This window comes from Ursus americanus, chromosome 34 (genome assembly GCF_024610735.1).
Source record: "Ursus americanus isolate L20-20 chromosome 34, mUrsAme1.1.p, whole genome shotgun sequence".
Lineage (NCBI taxonomy): Eukaryota > Metazoa > Chordata > Mammalia > Carnivora > Ursidae > Ursus > Ursus americanus.
In genome coordinates, this window is record NC_142160.1 from 11,055,273 (window position 1) to 11,082,952 (window position 27,680).

Sequence of the window (27,680 nt, forward strand, 5' to 3'; positions counted from 1 at the left end):
CAAAATGAACCTCACCCATGTAATAAGCACTTGCAGCAAAACAAACGGTTATCAGCTCCCCTGGAACTCTTCCATTTCCAGTCATTAACCATCCAGGGGGAAGGAGGATATCCAACTTCTAGCACCAACATTCCCAGACACAAAGAATACATTTTGATAGTACATTTCAGGTGTCCAGGATTGAGCATTGGAATAGATTCATTAAGCTGAAAGAATTTTTCAAGACTCAGTCAGACTTTTTATATTGCATCGTGTAGAAGAATCTTAAAAATTAAATACCTTTAGGTTTGTGTATAAAGTAAAATGTATAAACTCAACGTACAAGAAGCTTTTAACATTACCTGCAATCTAGGAACACATGCTGTAAGATGTTTTTAAAGTACATGAAACAACATATTTTAAACATTTATTTTAAAATATAGCTCCCTGTTTCTCCAGAGTTTGAAGCTTATTTCCAACGGGACTTTGTAAAAGAAGTACTAGGGACTATTAATCACAGGTGCTTTAATAATTCAAAAAGTGTGTATGTAAACACACATGCCCATTGGCAATGCATCACATTGTGGGTTGGAGTAAGTAACGACCAAAATAAATACAGCTTTTGCAACCAGAGCATAAAAACAGATACACATTTCCCAGGGTTTATTGTGCAGGAGTTTAAATACCCTCACCTTACTGATAAAATGAACTGCCTAATACTGCGACTGCCTTGCTGCAAAGCCACACTGCCCGGCTTCTGAACCTGGAAAAAATATCCATTATAATGGGTTCATGTATAAGAGCACTTTCAAAAGAATCTTCGGAGGGAAGGGCATATACTCCCAGAGAAAATTTTTTTGCAAAGGCGAACCATTTTTTTTAAGCTCTAAATATATCTTATAAGTTACCAAAAACAGTTAGGATTTTATTAGGATGTTTCTTCAGAAGTTTGGGATTCTATGTTCCACCAGGTGATGCCTGATACAGCTCATGAGGCAAGGTGAGGCGGACCCCATGTTACCTTTGCCACACACTCCGGGCCGCCCCGGTTCTTTCTTTCTGGGTGCCAGATACTTCCAAGGTAACCTCCTGCTCATGCTGGCTCCTAACCTTGGTGCCAGGAAAGCGGCCCCGCTCGCCAGGCCCTTCCCCCCACTCCCCCGTTCCAGGCAGCGGCGCCGCAGCAGTGTCCGCGCCCGGAAGCCCCACGCGAGCGGTGACTTCGCTCTGCCTCGTCCTTCCCCGAAGCTCTGAGGCTTAGACTTTTCCCACCAAGTCACCCACAACCCCTCCTCCTGCCATCCCCCCTTCCTGGGGGGGGGCAGTTTAAAGCCGGGCTCCCTTCGCATTACACTTGCCAGGGGTCCTGTCTCGGCCGGACTGGCAGGGGGCGACGGTCGGCGGCGCGGGTTCCGCGCTCCTGTTCAGCCCTAGCTCGGCGCGTAGGGGACAGACGGCCAGACCGTCCGCTGCGGGCTTTTACGCGGCCAGACTGCGCGGTCCCTCCTAGCCCGAGGGACCTACTTACACAATTGGGACTGGGCACCTTTCCCGGCCCCCGGGGAGCCGGCGCGGGCTCGGCTGTGCCCCGAAGGCTGCGGCAGCCGCGCGGCGCGGGCGTGTGGGGGTGAGAGCGAGGGCGCGCCCGGGGCCGGCCGGAGGCGGACCCCCCGTGGCAGGTGGGTGCGGCCGGCGGGAGCCGGGGCAGCGACGGTGGCGGCGGTAGCAGCAAGTGGTTGGGCCGCGCTCATTTCCTTCCCTCCCCCTCGGCCTCGGGGTCCGCCCGCGGTGCCCAGTGCGCGGCGCCCGCGGCTCGGCTCCGCGTCCCCTCCCGCCGCCGCCGGCCGCTCCCTTCCCCGCCCGTCCATGTCCCTGCCGGTGGTGCTCCCGGGCTCCTGCTGCCCTGTGGCTGGGCTCTCGGGCGGGCCGCAGGCCGGGGGCCCGGGCGCCGCGGCTGCCGCCGCCCAGGAGCCGCCGCTGCCCCCGCTGCGGCCGCGCTGGCCCCGGGCCGCCCTGCCGCCCCCCGTGCGGCCTCGCTGCGCCGCCACCGCCGCCGCAGCCGGGGTGCTGGCCGCGCCGCCCGCGCTCTCCTCCCGCCGGGCCGCCGCAGCCGCCGCCGCCGCCCCGGGCTCGGCGCTGCTGCCCGCTCGCCCGCTGCTGTCGCTCGGGCTGCTGCAGCTGATCCTGGGCTGCTGCATGGTGGCGCTGAGCTTCGGGGCGCTGTCGCTGAGCAGCTCCCCTCAGGTGAAGAACTCGTGTCCGTTCTGGGCCGGCTCCTCGGTGAGTGCCGCGCGCGCCCCGCTCGCCAGGACAGGGCCCGCCGGGGGAGCGGGGGCCTCTGGCGGGTCTCCTCACTGCCCGGCGTTGCGTCCCCCTCCCCCCCGCTCCCAGGGCTGAGGGTGGGGAGCACAGCCCCTTAAGCCAATTGAAGTTTTGGAGGCGTTGAGGCTGGGGGAGAAAGAGGCTCAAAGAGTAGTTCAGGGGTGAATTAGTTGGGCTGCACCTGGACAGTGTCTTTTCCATGCAGGCTAAAGGATTATGTTGTTTCCATCAAGTTAATAGAATAAAATGGATTTCTAGATCTGGGAGATTGAAAGAATGGGGGTGGATGGTAGGAAAGTAGGAGAAAAATGATTCAACTTCGGGCCGTTGAGTATTTACTTCTCGGAAAACGTCTGTGCGGGGAAGATGGGCATTTGATTTGTTTTGTCCACTGAGGTGTCCACAGAGTCTGGCCCATAGTGGTGTATTTGTGGGGTGATTGAAGTGACAACTTGACTCGGGCACGCCATTTACTTTATTCCACTTTAAGGCACACGGGAACGTGACATGTGTCGGGTAGGATGGCTCCACTCTATCCGGGGACAAGTTCAGGAGGTAATGACAGGGTGTGTGCAAACATGCTTGTACCTGGTCATTAAAGGAGGGCCCTAAACTCCCACTTGATTACTGGAGCCAGGCAGGCTGCTGTGCAGAATTGAATTCTCAAGAACCCCAAGTGTCATTAAGCACGAGCTCCCCCAAGCCTCCAGAGCAGCTGACCAGAGTTGTCTACCCGCCTGCAGCGACCTGGCCCTGCTTGTTCCAATGGGGAGGGCTGTTCTGGGGCAAAAGGTGCCCAGCCTCTGGGGAAGGCTGCTGCCTTCAGTGTCTGTGGACTCCAGGTGGCTCCTCATCCCTGCCTCCTAAAATGTCCTAGCGTCTAAGGCATCCAGCCTCTTGAGGTTTGCTGGGTGTTGAGAGACTTGGAAATAAGTCTTTGTGGAATGATTGTGGAAGATGCGTATTTGAAAGTAAAGGACCTTTTAATGAAGTAACTAAATCACAAAGTCTGGCAGTGCCCGTAGTTTGAATAAGACGTGTAATGACCATATGTGCCAAATAAACATAAAACTGTCCTTTTGCAGGTCCACACATACCCAGGTCCAAGACCAAATTTTAAGAATATAGGGAGAACTAATTGAATCCAAAGTAATTGTTTGAATAAGAACATCAAGAACATTAAGTACTGTGAGCCCAGCCTGACATTTTATACTTAAACAGATGCCAGTTTGCTCTCCTTTTGAAATACTTTGATGCTGGATGGTCTGACTGGTACAGCCTGTGCTGTGGAGTTCACGCTCTGTTCATCATGTTGGAGGAATCCCACCCTCCTGGCCCTGCCACTGGGCTCTCCCCATGGCCTCCTGGAGACTTTTTTTTTTTTTTTTTTAAACAACAGGGTAGGGATTAGATTCATTATGCTCCCTAGTCCACTCATCAGACTAAATTCAGCCAAATGGTGGATGCATTTCGTTTCTCTAAGTGCCATGGGCCAGAAGTGAATCTTGCATACATTTGTAAGGATTTCCTCTGTATGAAATCATGATCTCTTGTCCTCTCAAAGATAGCTAGTTTAGGAAGATTTAAACCTATTTTTTTTCCTTTTCTGAAATCAAAACCCCAAATCAGTGTACTACTGCGAATTATTTCAGAGGTGAGTACACTTCGATGTCAGTCAAACCACTGTTGGATTTTATGAAGTACATATAGCTAAAAAAAAAAAAAAAAGGGGGAGCCATCAGCCAGAAGATGAAGGCTGTTCCTGGACCTGCTGGCTGGGTGTGTCCTTGTTTTCTAGGACCCAGCAACACAGAGCAGGGAAAGAATCAGTGCCTTGGAACTAAATTCTCTTCTGTCCAGTTGTTTTCCACACCCCACCCCTCAGCTCTATATGCGAACCTGCAATTGTTCATTATGCTTATTTTTTTGTGGCCTGTTTCGGAGGTTGACCACAGAATTTGCAAAGTGACCATAGAACCAACAGAAACTGCGTGTCCAGAATGACTGGGTAGTATTTGAGGATGACATTAGGCACCATGATCACGGTGTTTTAGGAAGAAGTTTCACCAGTAGCATATGCCTTTTGAATTTATGCACACGAGAGAGGCTTTTTGTTTGTTTGTGTGTGCGTGCTTTGTTTTGTTTTTTTAACTCTGCATTATGGGAAATTTTAAATTTACTCAAACATTGTTCAGTGAACGCTCCCATGCCTCTCACCCAGCTCCAACAACTGCTTCATCTCTGTGTACTCCTGGCTTTGCTGCTGGCTCTGTGTGTTCAGAGAGTATCAGAAGGATGAGTGTTTTAAGCAGGGTAGGAATGAGCTCCATCATGCGCCCTAGGCCATTTGTCAGATTAACTGCCCACATTATTTTGAAGCCAGTCTCAGACATCACACCGTTTCATCTGTAAATAGTTCAACATGTGTATGATTTTTAAAAGAAAAGCTAAACAGCAGAAAATATAAACAGAATAGAGAGAGAGCATAGATGTGACCGGGCAGGTCTTAAGAACCCCCCCCCCCCCGCACTTTTCACAGGTTATTATGAAAATTTTAAATCTCAGCAAATCTAGAAAGAATAGCATAATGAACCCCTATTTACCTCTCATCCAGCTTCAGTAGTTAATCAACACATGGCCACTTCTCACCCACACCCACTCCCCCTACTGGATTATTTTAAGGTAACTCCCTGGTATCATAATTTCAGCCATGAAATATTTCAGTATGGATTTCTAAAAGAAAGCGGCTTAATAGACAAAGCAAGGGCTTAATAGCACATTGTAATATACTAATAGAATGAGAGCTAAACTAAGGTTTTTATGAAAAAAGCTTAAAAATTATGACTTGAGGACGGCAGGGTTGGATTTTTTTTAAATATCAGCTTTATTGATATATAATTCACATTCCATACAATTCACCTATTTATGGCGTGCAATGCAATGACCTTTGGTGAATTCATGGAGATGTGCAACCATCGCCACAACCAATTTTAGAAAGTTGTCATCACCTCAAAAAGAAACTCTGTACCCATTAGCAGTCACCCCCATTTCCCCCTTGGCCTTTTTATCCCTAGGCAACCACTCATTAATCTACTTTCTGTGTCTATGGATTATTCTGGACATTTCACATAGATGGAATCATCCAATATGTGGTCCTTTGTCACTGGTTCATTTCACTTAGCATAATGTTTGCAAGTTTCATTCAGATTATGGCGTGCTTCATTCCTTCATTGTCAAATAGGATTCTACCATGTGGACATACGATGTTTTATTTATCCCTCAGAAGTTTTGTTGGCATATGCAACTAGGTAGTTGAGTGGTAGTGTCAGTTCGTCTAAGATTACTTTGGACCCACGTTGGAACACAGTGGAAGGATATCTTCATCTCCTGAGCTTTGAATGACCATGACGTGCCTTAGTCGGCTCTAGTGATTAAATTGGCAAATCTTTCAGCTTCAGTAAAAATTTTGCTTCTATATTTGATACAAAACTAAATTCAAGGGACAAATATATTCATTAAAAGGACTAATTTATTAACACACTGTAATTCAAGAACATTTTCCCATATATACCTCTGTTAAGTGTTCTCACCTTGAGCCTGAGATTTGGAAGCTGCCTTCACTTGTCTGGACCTTGAAGACATTTTATCTATTTTACTATATATTTAAGAATTAACAAGTCCTATAAAGAGTCTTTTTCCATACTTTACATTCATGCTGTCAGCAATTGGAAGGGAGTGTTTTTAATGTACTCATTGTTTTTGAGCATTCCGTGATCATTTATTTTCTTCCTGGTATTGGTTAGGGACTCAGTCTACTATTATCCCTGAAGGGCATGAAACTAAGAGATTAGCCACTTTTGAAAGCATCATGAAGTTTAACTCCAGGTGGGTAGCAGAAGGAGAATCTCCAAGACCATGTTCAGGTCATGCTGTCCTGGCTTTTGATTTGGGGGCACATTTAGTTACTACCACACTGCACTATATTAATGAAGGAGTAGAGGATTGCATTGGTTTGTGTCTTCTTCAAAAAACAAAATTCCTTATTCTGATGACATATACGATCCTTGGAAGATATTTCAGACAAATGGCAGAGCATTGGTTATTGTTAATTTTTGCTCTTCTCTGGGAGCCTTAACATCCTTAATATTATCTGCATACATCTCTGCTTTGAGTCACTGACCTAAACTCATGGTCCTCCCACCCTTGAGTCTGTATTCTTTGTCAAGATTCTGGTTCCTTATAAAGAGACAGATGTTGGTGAACCCTAACGTAAACATTTTTTAAAAAATTGCAGTGATGAGACATAAAAAAGAACGAATGGTTCAAAGGAGAAACTAACTCAAAAATTCTGAAGTCTCTACCAGTGAAACAACAGTAACTACATTTCTTCTGTCATAATCACCAAGTACTACTTCAGTATTTATGGGCCATTTTAAATACAATTTTTGTGATGATTTTATTGATTTTCTTTGGTCCTTTATTTTACATGGCAGCAGAGTGACATTGATAAATTCTTGAGTAAGTCGTTGAGCCTCTCAGCCTCAGTTACCCATCTGTAAAATGGATACAATGATTCTTGCCTCAGAACTGATTTTGTGAGGGTGTAATTAGAGAACATACAGGAGAACTTGCCGCTGGGCCCTGGTACCAGGCCTGGCATATAGTAGAACCTCTATCAGTGGTTTTTTTTTTTTTTTTTTTAAAGATTTATTACCTCTTTTTTTTTTTTTTAGATTTTATTTATTTATTTGACAGAGATAGACAGCCAGCGAGAGAGGGAACACAAGCAGGGGGAGTGGGAGAGGAAGAAGCAGGCTCCCAGCGGAGGAGCCTGATGTGGGGCTCGATCCCATAACGCCGGGATCACGCCCTGAGCTGAAGGCAGACGCTTAACCGCTGTGCCACCCAGGCGCCCCTCTATCAGTGTTTTTTAAACATCAAGGCAATATTTAATCCAAGTAAAGTGAAAAGGCCAATTTTCTCTGGGACATTCTAGTAACCATCATGTATACGTTAGAAATATCCAGGTGCCCACTTCCTCAGTCTTTTTAATGAATCATGTTGGACAGATGGGGAAGAATGATACACACCAGCACATACACATGCACACACACATTTTTTAAAATTGCCAGTGTAAAAGTTATAGGGCAAGATAGATTGTTGAGAGGTTTGGTTATTTTGTGCTTAATTCATAAGGTAAACATGGTACATTTACAGCTTGGCTCTTTTTATCTCTATGTTCAGCTATAGCAACTTTTGGCAAACAATCCAGAACATTTTTTCCCTAAGGCATGTTCGTGGATAGCAAAGGAAAAATAGGGCAGTAAAATAATAAGCTTTTGATCTTAATGATTTGATTTTTAAGTTGGGAAATTAAGGCACATTAACCATATGTGGTGGGTAATAATGATTCTTGCATGAAGTATCTTGGAATTCTTCTCTGCAATATCTTTGAAAAAAGAAAGGCCTCTGCTTTTTCCTACAAGTTACAAGGAATGGGATACAAGTGAGTGAAACCAAAATTATAATAAATCTCATTGTAGTAATATAGAGATAATTTAGTGTTAGAAAATAGGTGCTCGCCTGTTCATTCAGGGCAAGTTTCATCTTGCACTGGGTGCAAAGAATGCTGATGAAGTTGTTTTTTGCTGTTGGTATACTCTTAGGAAGCACAGGAGTGAAAAATGTATTTAGGTTGAAAGAGTCTTCTTTGAGCAGGTGCATCCCCTGTTTCTGATCTTCATTCATTCATTTATTCACCATCCATTCATTCATTTGTTGACTCTGGCCATAAGTAACTGAGTGACTCTAACAGCTTGAATACTCAGATCCAAACCCTCATGGGATTACCAGTGAGTGTAAAACACAATCAAACAAGTAATAGCATTGTGGTGTAATGGGTACTATGGAGGGCTAGTGTTAAGGGACCTTCTTGTCCCTTCTGACGGAGCGCCAGCTACTGCTACTACTGAGGGAGATGGAGGTATTGAATGTTCTGCCTCCTTCTCTCCTTTTCCTCACCCTTCTTGCCATTTATGAATTCCCTGCAGTCCCAGATGAAATGCGAGCATCTATTTCCTGAGTGTTGAGCTCTAAAAAATTCATCCCCCGCTGCAGCTCTTCTGTTCCTCATTCCAGAGGATTCTAACTATTCAGTCTCTGCCTCACCTCTCACAGGGTTCCATAAGTGTTGTAGGGTTTAATAGGACTTGAAGAATGAGAGAAATTGAGTAGAAATAGGTATATGCCTTTGTTGCCGGGTTTAGGACTGAGGTGGATGTAACTATAACTCCCACCTGCGACTGGAACGTATTTTCTTTCTTTTTTTTTTTTTAAAGATTCTATTTATTTATTTGACAGAGATAGAGACAGCCAGCGAGAGAGGGAACACAAGCAGGGGGAGTGGGAGAGGAAGAAGCAGGCTCATAGCAGAAGAGCCTGATGTGGGGCTCGATCCCAGAACGCCGGGATCACGCCCTGAGCCGAAGGCAGACGCTTAACCGCTGTGCCACCCAGGCGCCCCTGGAATGTAATTTCTTAAAGCATCCCTGTAAAGAAGGGTGGTTTACAAAAATCCTGCTAGGATTTAATGTGAGTGTGTGCTGAGTCTATAAAATAATTCAAATGGAAATTTATTTATTACCTTTTTTTATTTCTTTTTTTTATATAATGATTTTTTATTATATTATGTTAGTCACCATACAGTATTATTTATTACCTTTAAACGTTTTGCCTTACAATCCATGAACATGGTATATGTTGATTTGAGTCTTCATTTAATACTGCTTAATAAGGTTTATATTTTAATAAGGTTTATATTTCTTCCTACTGGGTTTTAAGTATCTTTGAGGTCATATGTATTTTGAGATTATTGATATTTATTATTTGTCAAATACATTTTGTACATATTTTTATAAAATTATGTTTTAAGTTTCGTTTATTGCTCATATATGCAAAATCCCCTCTCAAAAAATAATAAAGATAGCTTAGTCCCTTTGTCCCAGAGACCCTTGATTTTAAATGACAATTGTATCTGTTATGATCTATTAAATATATGAATACACATATATGTATTTACCCCTTTCACCTTAGCAACCCTATTCCTGGGATTTTGTCCAACAGAAACAAAAAGCACTTGTTTTTAAGCATTATTTGGCCATAGATGGTTACCACAGCATTGATTGTGAGGGCAAAAAACTGGAAATAGAGTGAGTATCAATGAATATGAAAATGACCAAATGCATTGGGTAAGCCATACAAAGGAGTATTATGTAGCCATTAAACAGAAATGAATGAGAGCTGTTCCACTGGACATGAAGTGATTCCCTTGAGGTATTTATTGAGAAAGAAAAAGAAGAGGAGGGAAAGTATCTTTTATGACCCATTTTTTATAAAAGTTCACCTCTGTGCATGTGTATATATACACATACACATATTTGTCTAGCAATAAGAATTTACAGAAAACTATGTACATGTGTAAAATATGTAAACACACCAAATTGTTAATGGGGTGAGGGTGAGATTATGTGGCTGGTGGGGGAGATGGAGAGTATAGCTGAGGTCACTTGCTATTTTTACCGGCATTTGTGGGTTGGGCTGGATACCTCATTTTAATGATAATACTGTCTTAATGGAAAAAATGTGTTCCAAAAAGCTCAACCTCAGGGTTCTGTATTGAGGGAGACAGGTGGTCTAAATACCAAACAGTAAGTGGTAATTCACATCATGTTTTTATTTTAGTGAAGTGGGCTGTTTGTGTTTCCCTCAAGGGCAGTCCGATGTTTCAGTTATGTTTTTACAAAAAGGGTTGCATTTCCTCAGTAAGCAGCAGGGCGGGCAGGCAGGGAGCACACGCCCATGTGGGCACACACACATACACGCGTGCACACATAAAGACTTATCATGCGCACACACGTGCGAGAGTCCATGCCCGCACACAGCCTGCAGGTGGAGACAGCACCGGATTGCAGGGAATCCGGAGGAATCGCTCTCATCATGGCAGGGTAAACGTTTGAGTTCGAGGAGACCCAGAGATGTTTTCCTCCACGTCCCACATCTCTAAGGAAACGAGAGTGAGGACCAGAAAAGTGATCTGACTTGGCCTAGGTTGCATAGTTATTTAGAAGCCAGGTGGGGAACCTGGACTCCAAGGGCTCATGGATTTCACCTTCCAATTTGTCAAGTAGATGCGGCCGCATGCAGATACATGCCCTGTCTCCAGGCAGAAATCATTCAGAATGAAGAAAGAGCCCATTGCATTTAAGATGATTACACGGATCTCATGCCTGGTGGGCAGGCAGCTGTTTAAACATACATGGGGGGCGCCTGGGTGGCTCTGTCCGTGAAGCCTCTGCCTTCCGCTCAGGTCATGATCCCAGGGTCCTGGGATCGAGCCCCGCATCGGGGCTTTATGCTCAGCGGGGAGCCTGCTTCTCCCTCTCCCTTTGCCTGCCGCTCCCCCTGCTTGTTCTCTCTCTCTCTATATGTGTGTTAAATAAATGATTAAAGTCTTAAAAGCAAAACCAAATGTACATGGGATACGAGGATCTGTTGCCTATCTGCCCGTATGTGGTTTCTGGTCCTTGATGTAAGTGGGTAGACGTGTCCTCTGCTGGTTTGACACTGTGCAGTGGTTTACTCTCAGCCAGTAAATGGAGAACGGAGGGCGTGGTGGCTGGCTTGTGAGCTTGGAATCTAAAGTAACACTGTAAAATCCCTATTGATTTGTAGCTGATAAACAATAATTGTGAACTGGCACATTTGAGGGATTTTGGTAAAAAGTGTACATAAAGGCAAACCCTCATAACAGCCTTGAGCAGATGCAGGCACGCTGTTCCACAAAGCGGAGTGTGCTCCCCGTGACACGACAGTGTCCCTGAGCCGAAGAGTCACTTTGATTGTCCTTTCCCAACGGCTTAGTGAGCTGTGTTACCCAGAGAGCTGACGGTGATTTTCAGTTTGCATTTTGGCCAAATGCTGATTCTTCTTTACCCAGGATTTTAGATTGTTGTTTATCGAAGTGTCGTTTTGCAACGTGAGACTTTTCTCACTATCATCCCTCCTCTCTTTGTGGAGTAAAGACTCAGGAATATTTATTGGTTGCCGGTCCTGTGACAGGCGCCAGGCTGGGAGCCGAGGATTGGGAGACAAGGTAGGAGTTCACCGTCGGTGGGCAAGGCAAAGGTGCACCTCTCAAGTTATTGGGACAGAGAGCATTTGGGGGAAACACTGTGTAGAGGGCTTCCTGGAGTGTGCCAGGAGTGTGGGGTGGTGGGATCCGTGAAGGCTTCTCGGAGGAGGTGACTGCTAGTCAGGATCTTGCAGGATACATAGTAGTTCTCAGGCAGCTATGAGGGGAGCTGGGAGAAGACGCTGCAGCCAAGAGAAGCTCAGAGCCTTGCAGCATCTGCCAGCCTGACGGGGGACCGGTGTACCTGGGAGGAAGATGGGTGGGGGGACAGGCAGGGATGCATAGAAGCCAGGCTTGAGAAGTGGGCAGAGGAAGATTCCGAGAGACCTTGTGTACCACTTCGGGGAGTTCACTTGTCCCGCAAAGGATGGGTACCCACCTTATGAAGGGAGGGTGGCAGCCACGCATACGTCATATGAGGCTGACAACGGCAACATGTTAGGTGCTCAGGGCAGGGCGCTTGGATCAACAATACTGGTTCCTTCACTGACTGGATGGATAGTCTACTTCCCGTGTGGTGGTGGTGGTGTTCTTCTTCTTCTTCTTCTTTTTAAGATTTTATTTATTTATTTGAGAGAGAGAGAGAGAGAGCACAAGCAGGGGAGGGGCAGAGGGGCAAGCAGACTCCCCACGGAGTAGGGAGCCCTAAGAGGGGCTTGATCCTAGGACCCCGAGATCATGACCCCAGCTGAAGGCAGATGCTCAACCGACTGAGCCACCCAGGCATCCCTCTTTGTATGTTCTTAATTGACCTTAAGAAAAAACATACACAGTCAATAAAAAAGCTTTGGGGGCCTTGGGGGGAGGGAGAGTCCAAAGTGGTCTACCAGGGCTCATGTAATCAGCAAGAATATTAAACGTTAGAATTAGAAGGCTCTGAAATTTCAGGGTTTTTTGAAAAAAAAAATATACTTTCGAGACTAGGATTAGTTTTGTGGAATTGGTCCCTCTCCTAGATTTATGACACTGCTTATCTTTCTAGGTGATACTCTCTGGAATCATAGGATTAACAACTTGGAAACGGCCTATGATACTCCTGGTATGTAGTGATCTCATAAATTGTTACCCTTTGTACAATGTGCTATGTGAGAAGTCTGTCGGAATCAGCCACTGAAGAAATGCCGAAGCTTTCTTGTTCATTAAAAAAAGAAGCTAGCAATGAATATTCTTGGAAGTCAGACGTTCTCATAACGGTAAAGCGAGATGATAATTTTGCCAGTTTTCTGATTCATTTTAAACTTCTTATGTACCCAGGATTAGATCCAGTATCTAGTTCCAGGATTAGATCCACTGTAAAGATGTAATTTTAAAAATCAGTTTGCTATGGGCATTTTAAAACATATACTAAAGCGAAGGGACTAATATAATGAACTCTCTGCACTGATCCCCCAGCTTCAGCAACTACGAACTCAGCCAGCCTTGTTCAGCTAGACCCTCACCCATCCATTCCTCTGCTCCTCACATTCTTTTTCCCTGAATATTCTTTCGAAGTAAATCTCAGATGTTAAATCATGAATACATAATTTTTTATTGTTATCGTGCTTTGGTTGGACAATCTCAGAGTTTCATGACTTAGACTCTCTGTATTCTCTATCACACATCTATAATATTTTCATGGTAATAAAGACATATATTGGTAACTTTATCCTTTTTTTTAGTTATTGATGTAAAATACACATAATATAAAGTTAACCAGTTTTAAAGTTCACAATTCAGTGGCACATTTCCAATATTCGTTCTTTTGTTTTTATTTGCTATGTCCTTTGGATTCAGGGAATACTATGAAAATAGACAATTGCCAGTGGAATTGCCAACTTTCAAAGATGAAGTAGAAGGTCTGACAAATGTGATTTGAAGTACATATACTGAAAAAAAATTTTTTTTTCTATATAACATCTCTTCTGATTTTTCTCCCATCCGTTTTTGAAATAGGGTTAAATAATTTTCTAAAACCATTTTGTGTATGTAGTTAACAGTTCATCTTCAACTGCCCACTGTTTGCTGGGTGGTGGGGAATAAATACAAAACTAGCTAAATTCTTAATTCTTAAATGCAGGGAGAAGAAGCCCACTGTAGAATACAGTCCACGTAACGGATCCCAGTACTGTGCTGACGGTCTTGAAAAACTAAAGAGTCTTCAGGCCCACAAGACAATTCAGGCAACATTTTAGAAGTCCATCAATTATGGCATTTAGTGAAACTCTCAATATTTCTGACAGGAGTGAATTATTGGTGCAGCATTTTAACGTACGAGACAGCAGGGTAGAAGAAAATGAGGCTTCGATGAGTTTTATGGCATGTGCTATGAGTGGCTGAGGTCTGTTTTGCAACAACTCTTTAGAAAAATGTTGGATGGTGTCCAGTGTTTATACTAATATTTGGTTATAGGAGTCATTTTTGCCCTGATTTTTCCATTAGGTCAATATTGAAATGCTCAGTAATACAAAACTCAGGTATTCAAATTAAAATCAGAAAATCTCTAATGCTATTTGTACTTTTAAGATTCCAAAAAAAAAAAAAATGGTGAGAAAAATATGAGCGAGTGTTCTGGGTAGATATTTAGAAGGTGGACCTTTTAAGACATTTATTTCTCTAACATTGTTTTCTTTTGGAAAGGTGCCTCATAGATTTATTATGTGAGCTCAAACAACTGTAAAAGAAAATGACCTTGATAGAGATATATCTTTATTATATGCCTTTAGATTTATTTCTCAACTTCGTTGATAAGTATAGGTACAACTCTGTCAAAGTTATAACCAGTTTGTATGAACCATGTTGCTCTCTGCTTTTTCTGTTTAATATTACATTAGTTATGTCCATATCAGTAAATATTATGTTTCTGTGTACAAGGAGTCCACATGCCTGCCTGAATGGCATTCTGTCATATTTCTGGATTACCATCAGTTATAAGCCTGTTGGACACATGGGCTTCTATATTTCGACTGTTACGAATTACATATTTAGAAGGTCAAGTAGAGATTGTTTTGAAATGTTAATTAGTGTTGATTTATAAAGAAGATTAATTAGTTGATAGGAATTGTACAAGGACAAACTTTCTGGGTATATCAATAGATTGTTCAAGCCTCGGTCAATATCATAAGTGAAAAGCTTCAGTTCACATGAATCTTAGTAATATTCTGTTATAACTTGTGCCATATGCCTTTGTTATGTTAAAAAATAAAAAAATCATGTGATGTTATGAAAGAAACTGGATACGCCAGTCAGACACTCATAGTCTGAGTTCCAGCTCATCCCCTGAAGAGCTGTATAATGTACAAGCCACTTAACTTTCCTGAGTGTAGTTTTCTTTTCTTTTCTTTAATGTTTTTTTATTATATTGTGTTAGTCACCATACAGTACATCCCTGGTTTTTGACGTAAAGTTCGATGATTCATTAGTTGCGTATAACACCCAGTGCACCGTGCAATACGTGCCCTCCTTACTACCCATCACCGGTCTATCCCATTCCCCCACCCCCCTCCCCATGAACAGAGGGAATAATCTAGTGACACCAACGGGTGGCTCTGACTTCCCCCCACCCTCCCCATAATGGCTGCTTCACCTTTTCTCTGGCTTCCCCCAGACCCTTTCCTGAGCTTAGGGAATGTGCCATTGGATGATTTGGGGTGGGAGGTCACGTTCCATCAGAGAGCCAGGAGGGCCCTGTGGGTCTCTGTTCCCGCAGACGGGGGCTTGGCTGGTCAGTTCCAGCCCTTCTCCCCTTCATGCCCTGTACTCTACCCACAGGGGCACCTTCTGACTGGGACGCAGCCAGGCTGTCTTCACCCCTGGTTCCTTCTTCCCCTAGCTGTTTGCTTGGCTGGCTCCTTTTCTTCTGGGTCTCAGCTCAGCAGTCAGTTCCTGAAGGAGACCTTCTCTGCCCACCGATGACAGTGGCCCATCATCCCTGCCTCTCAGCGTGTCCCAGCACTGACTGATTTTGGCTTCATAATCTGTAATTAGCCTGTGTGCTGCTTGTTCACTACTTGCTGTGTGTCTCCCCATCATAGATAGTTGTATGAAGACGCGGGTCTTGTCCGTCTTCTTCACCCTGTGTCCCCAGGGCCAGTGTGCTCGATACACATCCATTTGATTTGTCAGCCAATGAGAAATTTAGGTCCTAGGTTCTCGACGTTTCTTTCTTACTTTTGTCTTAAATCTCTCTCACTTGTTTCTGTCCTCTAGAACGTTATATTCTTCCCCTTTTTACGTCAGGGTGGTTAGGGCGTATATGGGTGGTGGAGGTTGGGGGGGCAGGTCGGTCTTTCCAGGGCCCTTTGAGAGGCGAGCTGTTCTCGTTGTGAGTTGTTGGGTGCACACTCACCTAGAACACTTGAATCCTTCCTTTTGAAACCTGTTTATACTTGTGCTCCTTCTTTTGTGATTGTTTCAGTGATTGCATTCGGTTTTATCCTGGTGTGAACAGAGAAGTCTCAGTCTGACCCAGTTCCTTCAAATTCAAGTTTTCGTGGAGACTCAAGAGTTGGAAGCGTTCATTTACTGGATCCCCTTCCTTATACCAATGAAATACTCATGTGTCCAGAGCAAAAATAATAATCTTGGGACATCGTTTGTACACGTTTCTAGCTATTTTTGGCTATGACTAGGCTCAAGCTAGAGTGTATGTGCGTGTACGTGCACTTCCGTGTGTGTGCACGCATCATTTCAGGTTGTGTGTTTTCTATCAAGAACAAACGTTTTCCATTTTTAAAGAATGTTCTTCTTTCTTCGAGGTATCTCCTTTTTCATCCTAGTAAAATGGTTTATAAGTTTTTAGAACTTAAAGACTCCATGTTGGGATAATCAAAGATTGTCTTGTCTTGGCACCTCAATTAAAAAATGGAATTGTCTTAATAAGATGTTTTTCTTTGGTGGTCCATTTGGTAAGAATTCCCACTGTGAAAGCCTAGGCAGATGTTCAGCCTATAGTTTTGGTTGCTTATGAAGTGGTCGTTTGGGGTGAATATACCCTTAAAGCTGATACAAAGATCACTTTATTCTTTAGTGTCAAGAATGAAGGTACTTCCTTGGTGATGTTCTTCGGTCACATATGGTGTTTGCTCTCAACTGTGGGCCATGTGGATTTGCACTCTAAACTGAGAATAGAAGAGGTAAATGAACTGGCTATTTAAAAAAAAAATGATCCGTCAGTTTCTCTTCTAACTTCAAGATTATGGAATTTAGGGTAAAACTTCATTACCCGAAAGGAGACTAAAAAATGGTTTTGCTATGATATACAGACATCCGTCCTCTCATCTAACTGTCCAGGCAGGCTAGGCTGGCAGACATGGTTCTGTGCCACAAAGCCATTTGGGGATTCGGGTTCTTCCCATGTTATTGTGCCTTGAAGGGAGAGTCATGGATCACCCAGACACTGTCAGGAGATTGAGGAATTAGCCCACCAGATGGTCAGAAATACTTGTAGGTGGCTTAGCTGCAAGATAGATGGTGGCCCTTTCATTTCTGATGACATGAAGACCAGGAGGGGTCAGAAGACCTGTGGGCAGTTTAGGGATCTGTACATTTATAAAATGAGCTCTTAAGCTCCAGCTTTGTGCATTCTGATTCTTTCAAGTCTATTTCTTGGTTGTCAGAAATTTGGAATGAGCCTTAGTTTGAGAGTTCAAGAAACCTGCATTTTAATGCTGACACGTTACCACTAGTTATTGGCGACCTGGGGGACATCTCTTGGGTTCTGCATCTGTAAAATGATGAACTTACATCAGAGCAATCTTCTAAGAGTCCTTTAGCTCTCATTGTGTAGGTTTCCAGAATCCTCATTAGTTACCCGGAGGGTGTTTTAACTTTAGATGGACATTTTCAACAGGCCATTCATTATAAGCTCCCCGTATAGTATAGTATAAATACTATGATTATTTCACTTTTGTTTTTTTAAGGCATAAAAATAGATGGCTGTTCTCCCTCTTCAGAATAGTTAATAATACTCTGTTGCACGTATACAATGCTTAAGAGTTTTTATCTTTAGTCATGTGGTTTATATGGCAGGTATTTTTCCTGTTTTATAGGTAAGGGACCAGTGGCTCAGGAGTGAACCAGCTTGTCCAGTTCACAAACACATGAACTATTATGAGAACGAACTGGGGATGTTGACTCCTAGTCCAATGCTCCTTTCTTGTACCATTCCTCCACCTCTTCTGTTTTGCTAGGTACTTCTCTGTGCCTAACAACAGCGTGTGTGTGTGTGTGTGTGTGTGTGTGTGTAATTTAAATTATTTTCTTATTTGTGACTGTCCAATTCTTGGTCAAGTTCTAAAGTGGCAAGTTTATCCTTAATTGAAAAGAGCAAGAGGCAGAATTAAACAAGGCAACAGGAGGGTCAGCTTTGAGTCTTAATCCTGCCACTTGCCATCAGTGAGCAGCCAAGGAAATTATCTGATCAGTTCCCTCATCTGTACAATGGGGCTGCACCCATCTCAGGATTATAGATAGGAGTGCATGTTGGAACTATAAAATGGGTGCTTCTAGGTGGCTCGGTTGGTTAAGCGTCTGCCTTCGGCTCAGATCATGATCTCAGGGTCCTGGGATCGAGTCCTGCATCCGGCTTCTTGCTCAGTGGGGAGCCTGATTCTCCCTCTCCCTCTGCCTGCCACTCCCCCTGCTTGTGGTCTCTCTTTCTCTCTGTGTCAAATAAATATATCAAATATTAAAAAAAAAAGAAACTGTAGAATGTAAACTGGGATCTAAGCTTAGGCGAGCACATTATATATCATTTTCATCATCCATTGAGAAGATCTTCGAGCACAGATTTGGTCTCTCCGTTCGGTGGGTCATTAGGTAGCCCATGGCAGCAAAATACGCATGTAGGCATCATTAAAGCACCGTGGGCTGGGCTCAGGCTTATCTGTGACCACAGTGGGCCTGTTCTGTTGGTAACAGAACTTCCATTTCTCTCCTCCGATTACCTGCTCCCCAAAACTGTGCATTGGGTAAGAAGCGGGCATCCTCAGGAACTGGAAGGACTTTGGGTGGCCCATCTCTGGGCAGAATCCAAGCCTGAGCAACTCCTTACTTTGCAAACCGGCCTCAGCCAAGTGGGTGTGCTCTCATTAGCAGCTTTAGTTTGTCAGCGACAGGTAATTGCCAAAGCTTTGAGGTAACCTTCCTGCCAAGTCAATTATTACAATGAAAGTGAGCCTCAGGCCAAATTCTGCTACACGTGCAAACGCTTATTAGCCAACAGACAAAACGATTGTGCGTGGGCTCTGTTCTGTAAGCTTAAAGGGTAGAGGCCTAAGATTTTTACTAAGCTTACAGAGCAGCGTGAGCAATTTTGTACCTCTAGTTTTTGTTGCATCCATTTGTCTTGAAAACCACTGCTGATGCCCTGAAATCCTTCTGAGGAAGCAAAGCTCAGTTTATTGGACCTGCTGCAGTAAAGGAGGACACCTCCTTGCCAGGGGTTCTTAGAAGGGGTGAATCAAAGAGAGCATATTTGTAAGGTTGGAGGACCCCTGCTGGGGGATTGTAAGGTGAGCCTTGCAAGATAAGGAATTGATAGGGTTTAGGCAAAAAGCTTATGACATGTTAGCTTTGGCTTGGTGGGCCGATGGAAAGGAGGGCCTGGAAGCACGATTTGATGAATAAGCTGTCAGTTTTAATAAACTGTTTTAGTTGGTTCACAGTCTTACATTTGAGGAATATTTCCTGGGGCACGTAGCTAGTTATCTTTGCTTGTTCTCAGTATGGTTTAATACAGAGTCAGAAAAGTATGGCCAGCCGGAGAATTGATCAACGTTGGGACAGGAAATTATGTTGGTTTTCATTCTTACCAGACATTTCACGGAGAACCCATTTTTAACATCTGTTGTGCTAATAATTAAACGAGCTAAGAGTTTCATCAGTTGGACAACTCATTTCCACAATCACTCTGCTAATTTAACAGAGTCACTTGGTTGTTGCTTAGAGATGAAAGCAAAGGAAGCTTCTGGAGTATGGCCTTTCTCATAAATGCTAGTTGACTATCCTGGAATTTGAATTCCTGACTGTCCTTAGGGTGTCGTGTGGACCAACTGATACGTACATGGTATCACACTGTCTAAGTGCATTGCAGACACGCTGTGGTGGTAGGTGAGTGTCTGGGTTACAGAAGGGAGCCCTCCAACGAGCCCTGCATCCGGGCTGTCTGGGCCCCACAGCCTAGAGGGATCCACTTCTGATATGCCTAGGAGAGAACTGCAGGAACCATCCGTGATTTGGAGCAAGAGGGGAGACCGTTTTGAATTGGTGAGTGTCTTAAAATCGACACACCGTCATGTGGAAAGTTATAATGTGGATGGTGCCACTTGCGTGTGTGTGTTTTGTTTTGTTTTTAAACCTGGGGGATCTATACCTATGTGTTTGTGGTCACTTGGAAAATTTCTGAAAGGATATACAGGAAACTGTTTATAGTAGGCACTTGTGTTGAGTGTGTTGTGTGAGTGGGAAGGGGAAGGAGGGAGGCTTGGTCTTCCCATTTTGTACCTGCAGGGGACGTACATTGTGTTGTGGGACCACGAGACTGTTTTGATTTCCTTGTTTTGTTTGTTTTTGGTGGCCAGCCTCTGTGGACCAGAACTCTCTTTTGGGGTTTCGTTTCTTTGCCTTTGTGTAAATCTTGGTGGGAGGCAGGGCCCTGACTCCAGCAATGGAAGCTTCTGAGGCCAGATGCTAACACTTCTGGATGCCAGCAGCCAGAATGCGAGCCCGCTGACCTCCACTCACGGGAGCTCCTGCCCAGGACTCTGAAGCTGGAGTCATTGATGCAGAAAAGGTCAGGCAGTTTAGACTTCCTTAGGCAAAAGAGGCAACCGGTGTCCAAGGCTGGCGACCAAGGACTGGTTTTCCTGGGGCATGACCTTGGTAGAGGTCCCAGTGCCCAGCTTCCCTTGGCTCCTTCCCAGGTTTCTGAGCCTGGTTCCTGGGGATTCTGTGAGCTACCCGATAGCCCTGCAAGAAATTCCTTTTCTGTTTAAATAGCCTGAGTTGGTTTCCGTTGTTCATAACATAATCAAGAACTCTGCTGTAGGACCGTGATTTTGTTTCTTCTATGAATGTTACTTTTATAACAATTTAAAAAACGAATGCAAAAATAAATGAAAGGGATTCATTTTAAATACTTGGTCACTTATGGTAACTCAGGTGAAAAACAAGAAGTCCAGTGAGTGCTCAAATTAGATTAATTAATGGTGAGTGCTTGGTGTTGCATGTCAGGGCTGGGGTGGTGGCAGAACTGGGTCTTACTGATGTAATTTCTTAATGAGGATACCAAAGGGTGGCCTTGTAGAATTCTTTAATGAAGAAAACAGAATAATTTATAAATCTTTGTCGTTTAGCAGGTATCCTGCAAGTTGATGGAGACAAAAGAGTACAGATTTCAATCAGACCAGGATCTGATCTGGGTCCCCTAATTGCTTAATTTAGGGCATAATAAATAAATCAGCTCTGCGAGACTGTCTCCTATTTATTTTTTGTCTGTATCCACAAAATATATTTATAAATGATATATATACACATATATATATCAAACATATATAGAGTACATATGTATGCACACTGTCTGTATCAAACATATATATGGCATATATAAACATGCTCTATATATTTATCAAACCTATATATGTTATATATATATACATGCCACGTATATGACATACATGTGCGCCACACACACACACACACACACACATCAGACACACACACACACACACACACACAATCAGACACACCACCGTGACATCTTGACATTTGATAATTTACTAAATGCCTTTTAAGAGGAAGAAAATCCTTTCTCTTTAGGGAGCTCATTAGCCGCCTTACTCTTACTAAAAATAGTCATCAGACCCCTGTACATTTCTCCAAGCACCCAACCCTGAGCATACTCCCCAAATTAGCCACTTTAAACTCTTTCTGATTTCAGTGCTCGTTGTCACCATCCTAAAGATGAGGGATTCATAACATTCTCTCCCATTTATCCTCTCTTGTTTGTTTTTTTTTAATTATTTTAATTTCTCCTCTCGGTGACTTTATAATTTCAAATACTTTTATAAACTTCTGTTTCTCAATTAATCGACTTTGGATGGTATCTTTTGACTCTTTTTTTATAAAATGAAGAAATTAGCCCTTAAATCTACTTTTTTCCTTTTTCTGCCTCCTTCTGATAGTAAAGCCATTACTTTTATATTCTCCGTGTTTTAACATTTACGCCTTGCTCTTAGACTATATTATACCATTCAGATTTTGTCCAGAAATTGTTTCTAAAATAGTGAAAGCAACAATAGCATTTACAGTATTTTCACTATGTGAATGTGGTCGTAATAGCATGTGAGAATTGGAGTCTATTTAAAAAAATTTTTTTTTAATTTTTAAAGATTTTATTTATTTGAGAGGGGGGAAGGGGCAGAGGGAGAGGGACAAGCAGACTCCCTGCTGAGCAGGGAGCTTGACTCTGAGCTCAATTCTGGGGTTCAATCCCAGGACCCTGGGATCCTAATCTGAGCCGAAGTCAGACGCTTAACTGACCGAGCCACCCAGGCGCCCTTGGATTCTTTATTTTCAGATTCACCTGGGGCTGCAGCACAGAGAGCAGACGCCAACAGCTCCCACATTCCAGTGTTAGACTGTTGAAGCAGGACTGGTAACACTTCTGGGTGAAAACCAGTTTTGCAACCCTTCCCCATCTCCATTCCCCAGCCTATAAAAAGATTAGGGATTAAAGAGACAAATGGTTTGGAGAAGTTACTGAATTGCCGTGGCATTTTGAGTCCACCCCCGCAGGGGGGAGGGAATGAGTGCGCAGAGATAAGCGCGTGGAGAACCTGATATGGGTCCCTTGGTTGACTGGACCGGTGTCAGGCACTTGCCTGGGGAATTTTAAAGGGCTGGTTGGAGTGCCTTGTGGCCTCCGGGTTTAAGACAACTGTTGGGAAATCATTGTACTTTCCTAGACCAAGACCAAGCGGGGCGAGGCTGGGCCTGCACTGCTGGGTGCTTGAGAATAGGGAATGGTGGGCTCAACTGTCCTGTCTCAGAGGAATCAAGAACACCATTTGGAGAAAGTCCTCTGTAAACACTGGCTGAAAGCAGACAGGAAGAGTCCAGTGAACTGTCGGTGCCCTTACCTTCTTCACCAACATGGTGCGGTCTCCCCCTTACTCCCTCCTCTCCAAAATGACAGAGCTGTGTCTGGCAGGCTTCAGGAGGAGAATTGGAACCAAAAAGGTGGAAAACAGAGAAGACTGCAGTCACTCCCTTGCCTTTCCCCTGCTGGCTCGCTCCTTCCCTGCAATGATCAGTCCGATAAGAGGGAGAGAAGCTAAAAGTGAAGTTCCAAGTTTTGACTGGGACTCAGGTCGGCACACGTTAATTACGGAAATGAGAATTTTTGTAGCTTGAAGTGACTGGGGTTTTTTTTGCACCTGATATTGACCAGAGAGGTCATGGGCACAGCCCCAAATTTCATCTAAGGGGTCAGGATGAGCTAGCCTTACGAAGTGGGCTTGAACGGCATTGAGGGAGAGAACAAAGTAGTCTTCTGTTGGCCCCGTGAGTCCTGCTTGCTCAAGGAATCAGCGACATCATTTTTGGTAGCAGCACAGTGAATGATTGAGTCTAGAGAAAAGGAAGTGTAACCCTATGTCCCCCAAAGGAGGACAGTTTTGAGCAGCCAAGTCAAATCTGTTATTCTTTCTTCTTCTCTGTCCTTTGCTCAGTACCATCCCACATTTCAGTTTACTTCCGTTTTGGACCATGACTTTGACAGATAGGTTTATATTATTTCTAGAGTTTCTAAATGCCTCTTTTCTTTTTCTTCTGGCAAAGAAGGCATCTAGTCTTGGAGATGATCTAGCTGCTGCGTCTTCTTCTTCTTCTTCTTCTTCTTCTTCTTCTTCTTCTTCTTCTTCTTCTTCTAAACCGTTTTATTGAACTATATTTGACACTGTACCATTCACCCATGTAAAATACAGTTCAATAGTTGTTACGTGTTCACAGATAGGCACAAACATCTTCACCACCAATTTCATCACCCCCCAAAAAAACCCAGTACCTATTAGAAGTCCCTCCCATTTCTGGGGCATCTGGGTGGCTCAGTCAGTTAAGCGTCTGCTTCTTTTTTTTTTTTTAAGATTTGATTTATTTGAGACACAGAGAGGGCACATGCGTGAGAGAGCACGAGTGGGGATGAAGGGCAGAGGGAGAAGCAGACTCCCTGGTGAGCAGGGAACCGGATCCTGGGACGAGGACCTGAGCTGAAGGCAGACGCTTAACCAACGGAGCTACCCCGGCGCCCCAAGCATCCGACTCTTGATTTAGGCTCAGGTCATGATCTCCCGATCATGAGTTCAAGCCCTGAGTCAGGCTCCATGCTCAGTGTGGAGTCTGCCTGAGTTTCTCCCGCTCCCTCTGCCCCTCCTACCCAGTGCACTCATGTGCAAGCACAGGCACTGTCTCTCAAAATAAATAAATCTTTAAAAAAAAATCCTTCCCATTTCCTTGCAATACCCCCAGCCCCACTGTCTCCATAAATTTGCCTATTCTGGGTATTTCAACTAAATGGAATCATATCATCCGTAACCCTTTAACTGGCTTCTTTCACTTAGCATATTTTTTAGCCCAGTATTAGCGCAGTATTTTTAAGGGTCACCCCTATTATAGCATGTATTAGTACCTTTCCCCCTTTTTATTGTTGGATATTATTCCACTGATGGGTGTATTACATTTTATTTATCTGTTCATCAATTGATGATCACAGCCACTTTTTGGCTATCGTGAACAATGCTGCTGTGGATATTAGTGTACGAGATTTTTGTGGACATGTTTTCATTTCTGTTGCCTATATGCATAGGATAGAATGGCTGAGTCATATGGTAACTATATGTTGAATACTTTGAGGAACTGTTTCCCTAAGCAGCTGTGTCATTTTACATTCCCATCAGCAGTATGTCTAGGTTCCAGTTCCTCCGCATCTTTGTCGAGACTTATTATTCTTTTTGATAAGAGCCATCTTTATGGGTGTGATGTGGTCTCTCAGTGTGTTATTTGATTTGATGTTGAGAATCTTTACATGTGCTTATTGGCCATTTGCCTGTCTTCTTTGGAGAAATGACTATTTAGATTCTTTGCCCATTTTTCCGTTGGGTTATTTGTCTTTTTATTACAAGTCTCTTACCAAATATATGATTAGCAATTTACTTTTTTGACGGTGTCCTTTGAGGCACAAAAGTTTTTTATTGTGATGATGTCCAGTTTATCTATTTTTTCTCGTATTGCTAAGCAGTCATATTTAAGAAGGCTGATCTAGCCCAAGGTGGTAAAGATTTACTTCTGTATTTTCTCGTAAGAGTTTTATTGTTTTAGCTTATGCTTGGGTCTGTGGTCCATTTTGTCAATTTTTGCATATGGCGTGAGGCAGCGGTCCAAGTTCATTCTTTTGAATGTGGGTGTCCAGTTGTCCCAACATCATTTATTAAAAAGACTGTTCTTTGCTCATTGAATTGTCTTGGAATACTTGTTGAAAATCAGTTGAGTCTAAGTGCGAGGTTTCTTCATCTGGCTTCCTAATCACGCTCTCTGCTAGTCATTCCATTTTTTCCTTTGGACATTTCTAGGACTACTGACTTCTTGTTCTAGTTGAGACTTTTTTCTAGTTTTCTAGGCCTGCTGCACAAATGTCATCTGAATATTTCTTTTCTTTGTATTCTTGGATTACAGCTATTGTTTCTTACATCTCATGCCTCATGTATTTTTTCCCCTTGAATCCCTTTTTCATTTTGCCAGAGAACATGATCGAATAAAAATTTTCAGAAATGTTGTGAGGGAAGGGGGAGCTCTCTTGGGGTTTAAATGTCTTGATGTGTCTTTGTTTTGCCCTCCTACTTGAAGGATGGTTTGCCTGGATAGAAATTCTAGGTTCAAAAGGTTTTCTATCCAGAATTTGAAGGCATTGCTTGATAACTTCTGTCACTGTTGAGAAGCTTGATGTTGACTGATTCTTGTTCCTTAGTAAGCAGCCTCTTTTTTTTTCTTAATTGGAAGCTTTCAGGATCTTTTCTTTACCTTGATATTGATAAAGCTTAATTTTCAAGAAGATAAATCATGACTCCTGGGAAAACACAAAGTGAACATGTGTCATTGATGAGGGAAAACTGTTTCAAAGAACATTTGAGAAGTTAAGTATTTGTAGGTAATGTTAAGAGGGGACTGCCAGGATGGATAAAAAACTAGTGGATGTCCAGCAGGCCCCCAAAAGTGGTACCTTTAGAGGTTTTCTGTTCCATTGGACAGAATTTATTTTCATCTTTCCTGAAAAAAAAAATACAACTTAAACTGTGCCTCTACAGAGTTGTAAAATAGCCAATTATATAAGCAAATAAGTAAATGGAATACCCAATAATCTACTTTGCTTTTTCTAAGTTTCAGATAATTTTTCTGACGGTCTTCTGAAATTACATGAGGATGTGTCTAGGCGTGGGTCTTCTGTTCCTTCATCCTTTTTGAGTACTTTTACTCCGTGAGGCTTTGAGGTCTTTTAATCAAAAGGCATGTGTCTTTCTTCAACACTGAGCACTTTTCTTTATTGTTTCTTTCATTATTTCCTTCCCTCCATTTGCTCTTTCTTCCTGGAACATCTAATAGAAAGATTGGACCTCTTGAATTTTTGCCTTGTTTCTTCATTTTTCAAAGTCTTAGACTCATGGTACTTCACTCTTATATACTTTATGAGGCATTTCCTAAAAATAAGACATTCTTCTACCTCACAATAACAACATTAACACAGCTAACAAAGTTATTGGTAATTTCTTTCTTTCTTTCTTTCTTTTTTTTTTTTTGTTATTGGTAATTTTCTAATGCCATGTAATATTCAGCCCATTTTAACATTCCCCCAGTTACTCCAAAATGTTGTATAGCTTTTTCTTAATCAAAAGCTTTTAATGGAAGTATGATCTGTGAATATTTCCGTATGTGGAAGTATACAGTTTGATGTATTATCAAAAAGTACACCTGTGTAGACTAGCTTTTTTTTTTTTTAAAAGATTTTATTTATTTATGTGACAGAGAGACAGCCAGCGAGAGAGGGAACACAGCAGGGGAGAGGGAGAGGAAGAAGCAGGCTCCCAGCCGAGGAGCCCCATGTGGGACTCGATCCCGGAACACGGAACGCCGGGATCACGCCCTGAGCCGAAGGCAGACGCTTAACGACTGTGCCACCCAGGCGCCCCAGACTAGCTTTTTTTTTTTTTAATCCAAGACCCAATCAAGGTTCAGTCATTTCATTAGATTATTCTGTCTCTTTAGTCTTTTCTGTTCCAGAACACTCTTCCTGCCACTTTTTTCCCTTTTTTTCCCGGGGATTGACTTTTCCAACACATGAGTCAAATTGGTTTATTTCTCCCTTTCCTCCTCCCTCTCCTTTATCTTCTCCCCCTCCCCATTTCCTTTTGTCCTACTCCTCCACCTTCTCTTCGTTCTTCTTTTGATATGGAAAATTTCAAATATGCCCCTAATTTGAGAGAAATACAATAGCTCCTCTGGTACCCACAACCCAGCTATCATAATCGCTGACACATGTTTAGACTTGTCTCATCTACACCCCTGACCATTTCTCTTCTCTTTCTCCTGCCACCAGATTGTGTTGAAATACATAACAGCCTTGACAACATTTCCTCCTCAGATATTTTGGTATATATTTATAAATGGCACATGTGGTAAGCTCAGCAAGGGCTGTTGACTAGAGCATGAATGTGTGGCTTCCCCACATAACAGCTGCCCACCATGGTGGCTGGATTCTGCAAGGGAGTGTCTCAGAAAGGTGTTCCAAGGGTCTGGGGTGGGGGTGGGGAGAGGAAGGGGGTGTAGGGGGTAGGGTGGAGTGGGGAGATGTGCCAGGCTTCCTAGGATCCAGCCTTGGATGTCTGCTGCATTCTATTGGTCAAACAAGTTTCTAAGGCCAGCCTAGAATCAAGAGGAGGGAAATTGGGAATTAGACTCCACCTCTTTCCCGATTTTTCTTTTTTCTTTTGCAAGTCTTATAAATTGGGTAAAATGTATATATTTTAGGATTTATCATTTTGACTCTTTAAAAGTGTACAGTGTACAATGACATTGAGTACTTTTACACAATGCTGTGCAACCATCACTGCTATCCATTTCCAGCATTTGTTCATCATCTCAAACAGAAACTCTCTACCCATTC

General features: G+C 43.2%; 1 protein-coding gene across 2 annotated transcripts in view; it reads left to right on the forward strand.

Annotated features, from left to right (window-relative positions):
- The first annotated feature begins 1,276 nt into the window (after positions 1-1,276).
- The window catches only part of ENTREP1 (endosomal transmembrane epsin interactor 1), a 60,112-nt gene continuing 33,708 nt past the window's right edge, over positions 1,277-27,680 (forward strand). The window contains exons 1-2 of one of the 2 annotated variants that reach the window (XM_045772435.2): positions 1,283-2,259; positions 12,474-12,530. In XM_045772435.2, the coding sequence (XP_045628391.2) occupies positions 1,846-2,259; positions 12,474-12,530 (471 nt within the window). In that variant the 5' untranslated portion in view covers positions 1,283-1,845. Of the gene's footprint in view, positions 2,260-12,473; positions 12,531-27,680 lie in introns of both variants that reach the window. The other variant, XM_045772436.2, reaches the window with a different exon arrangement.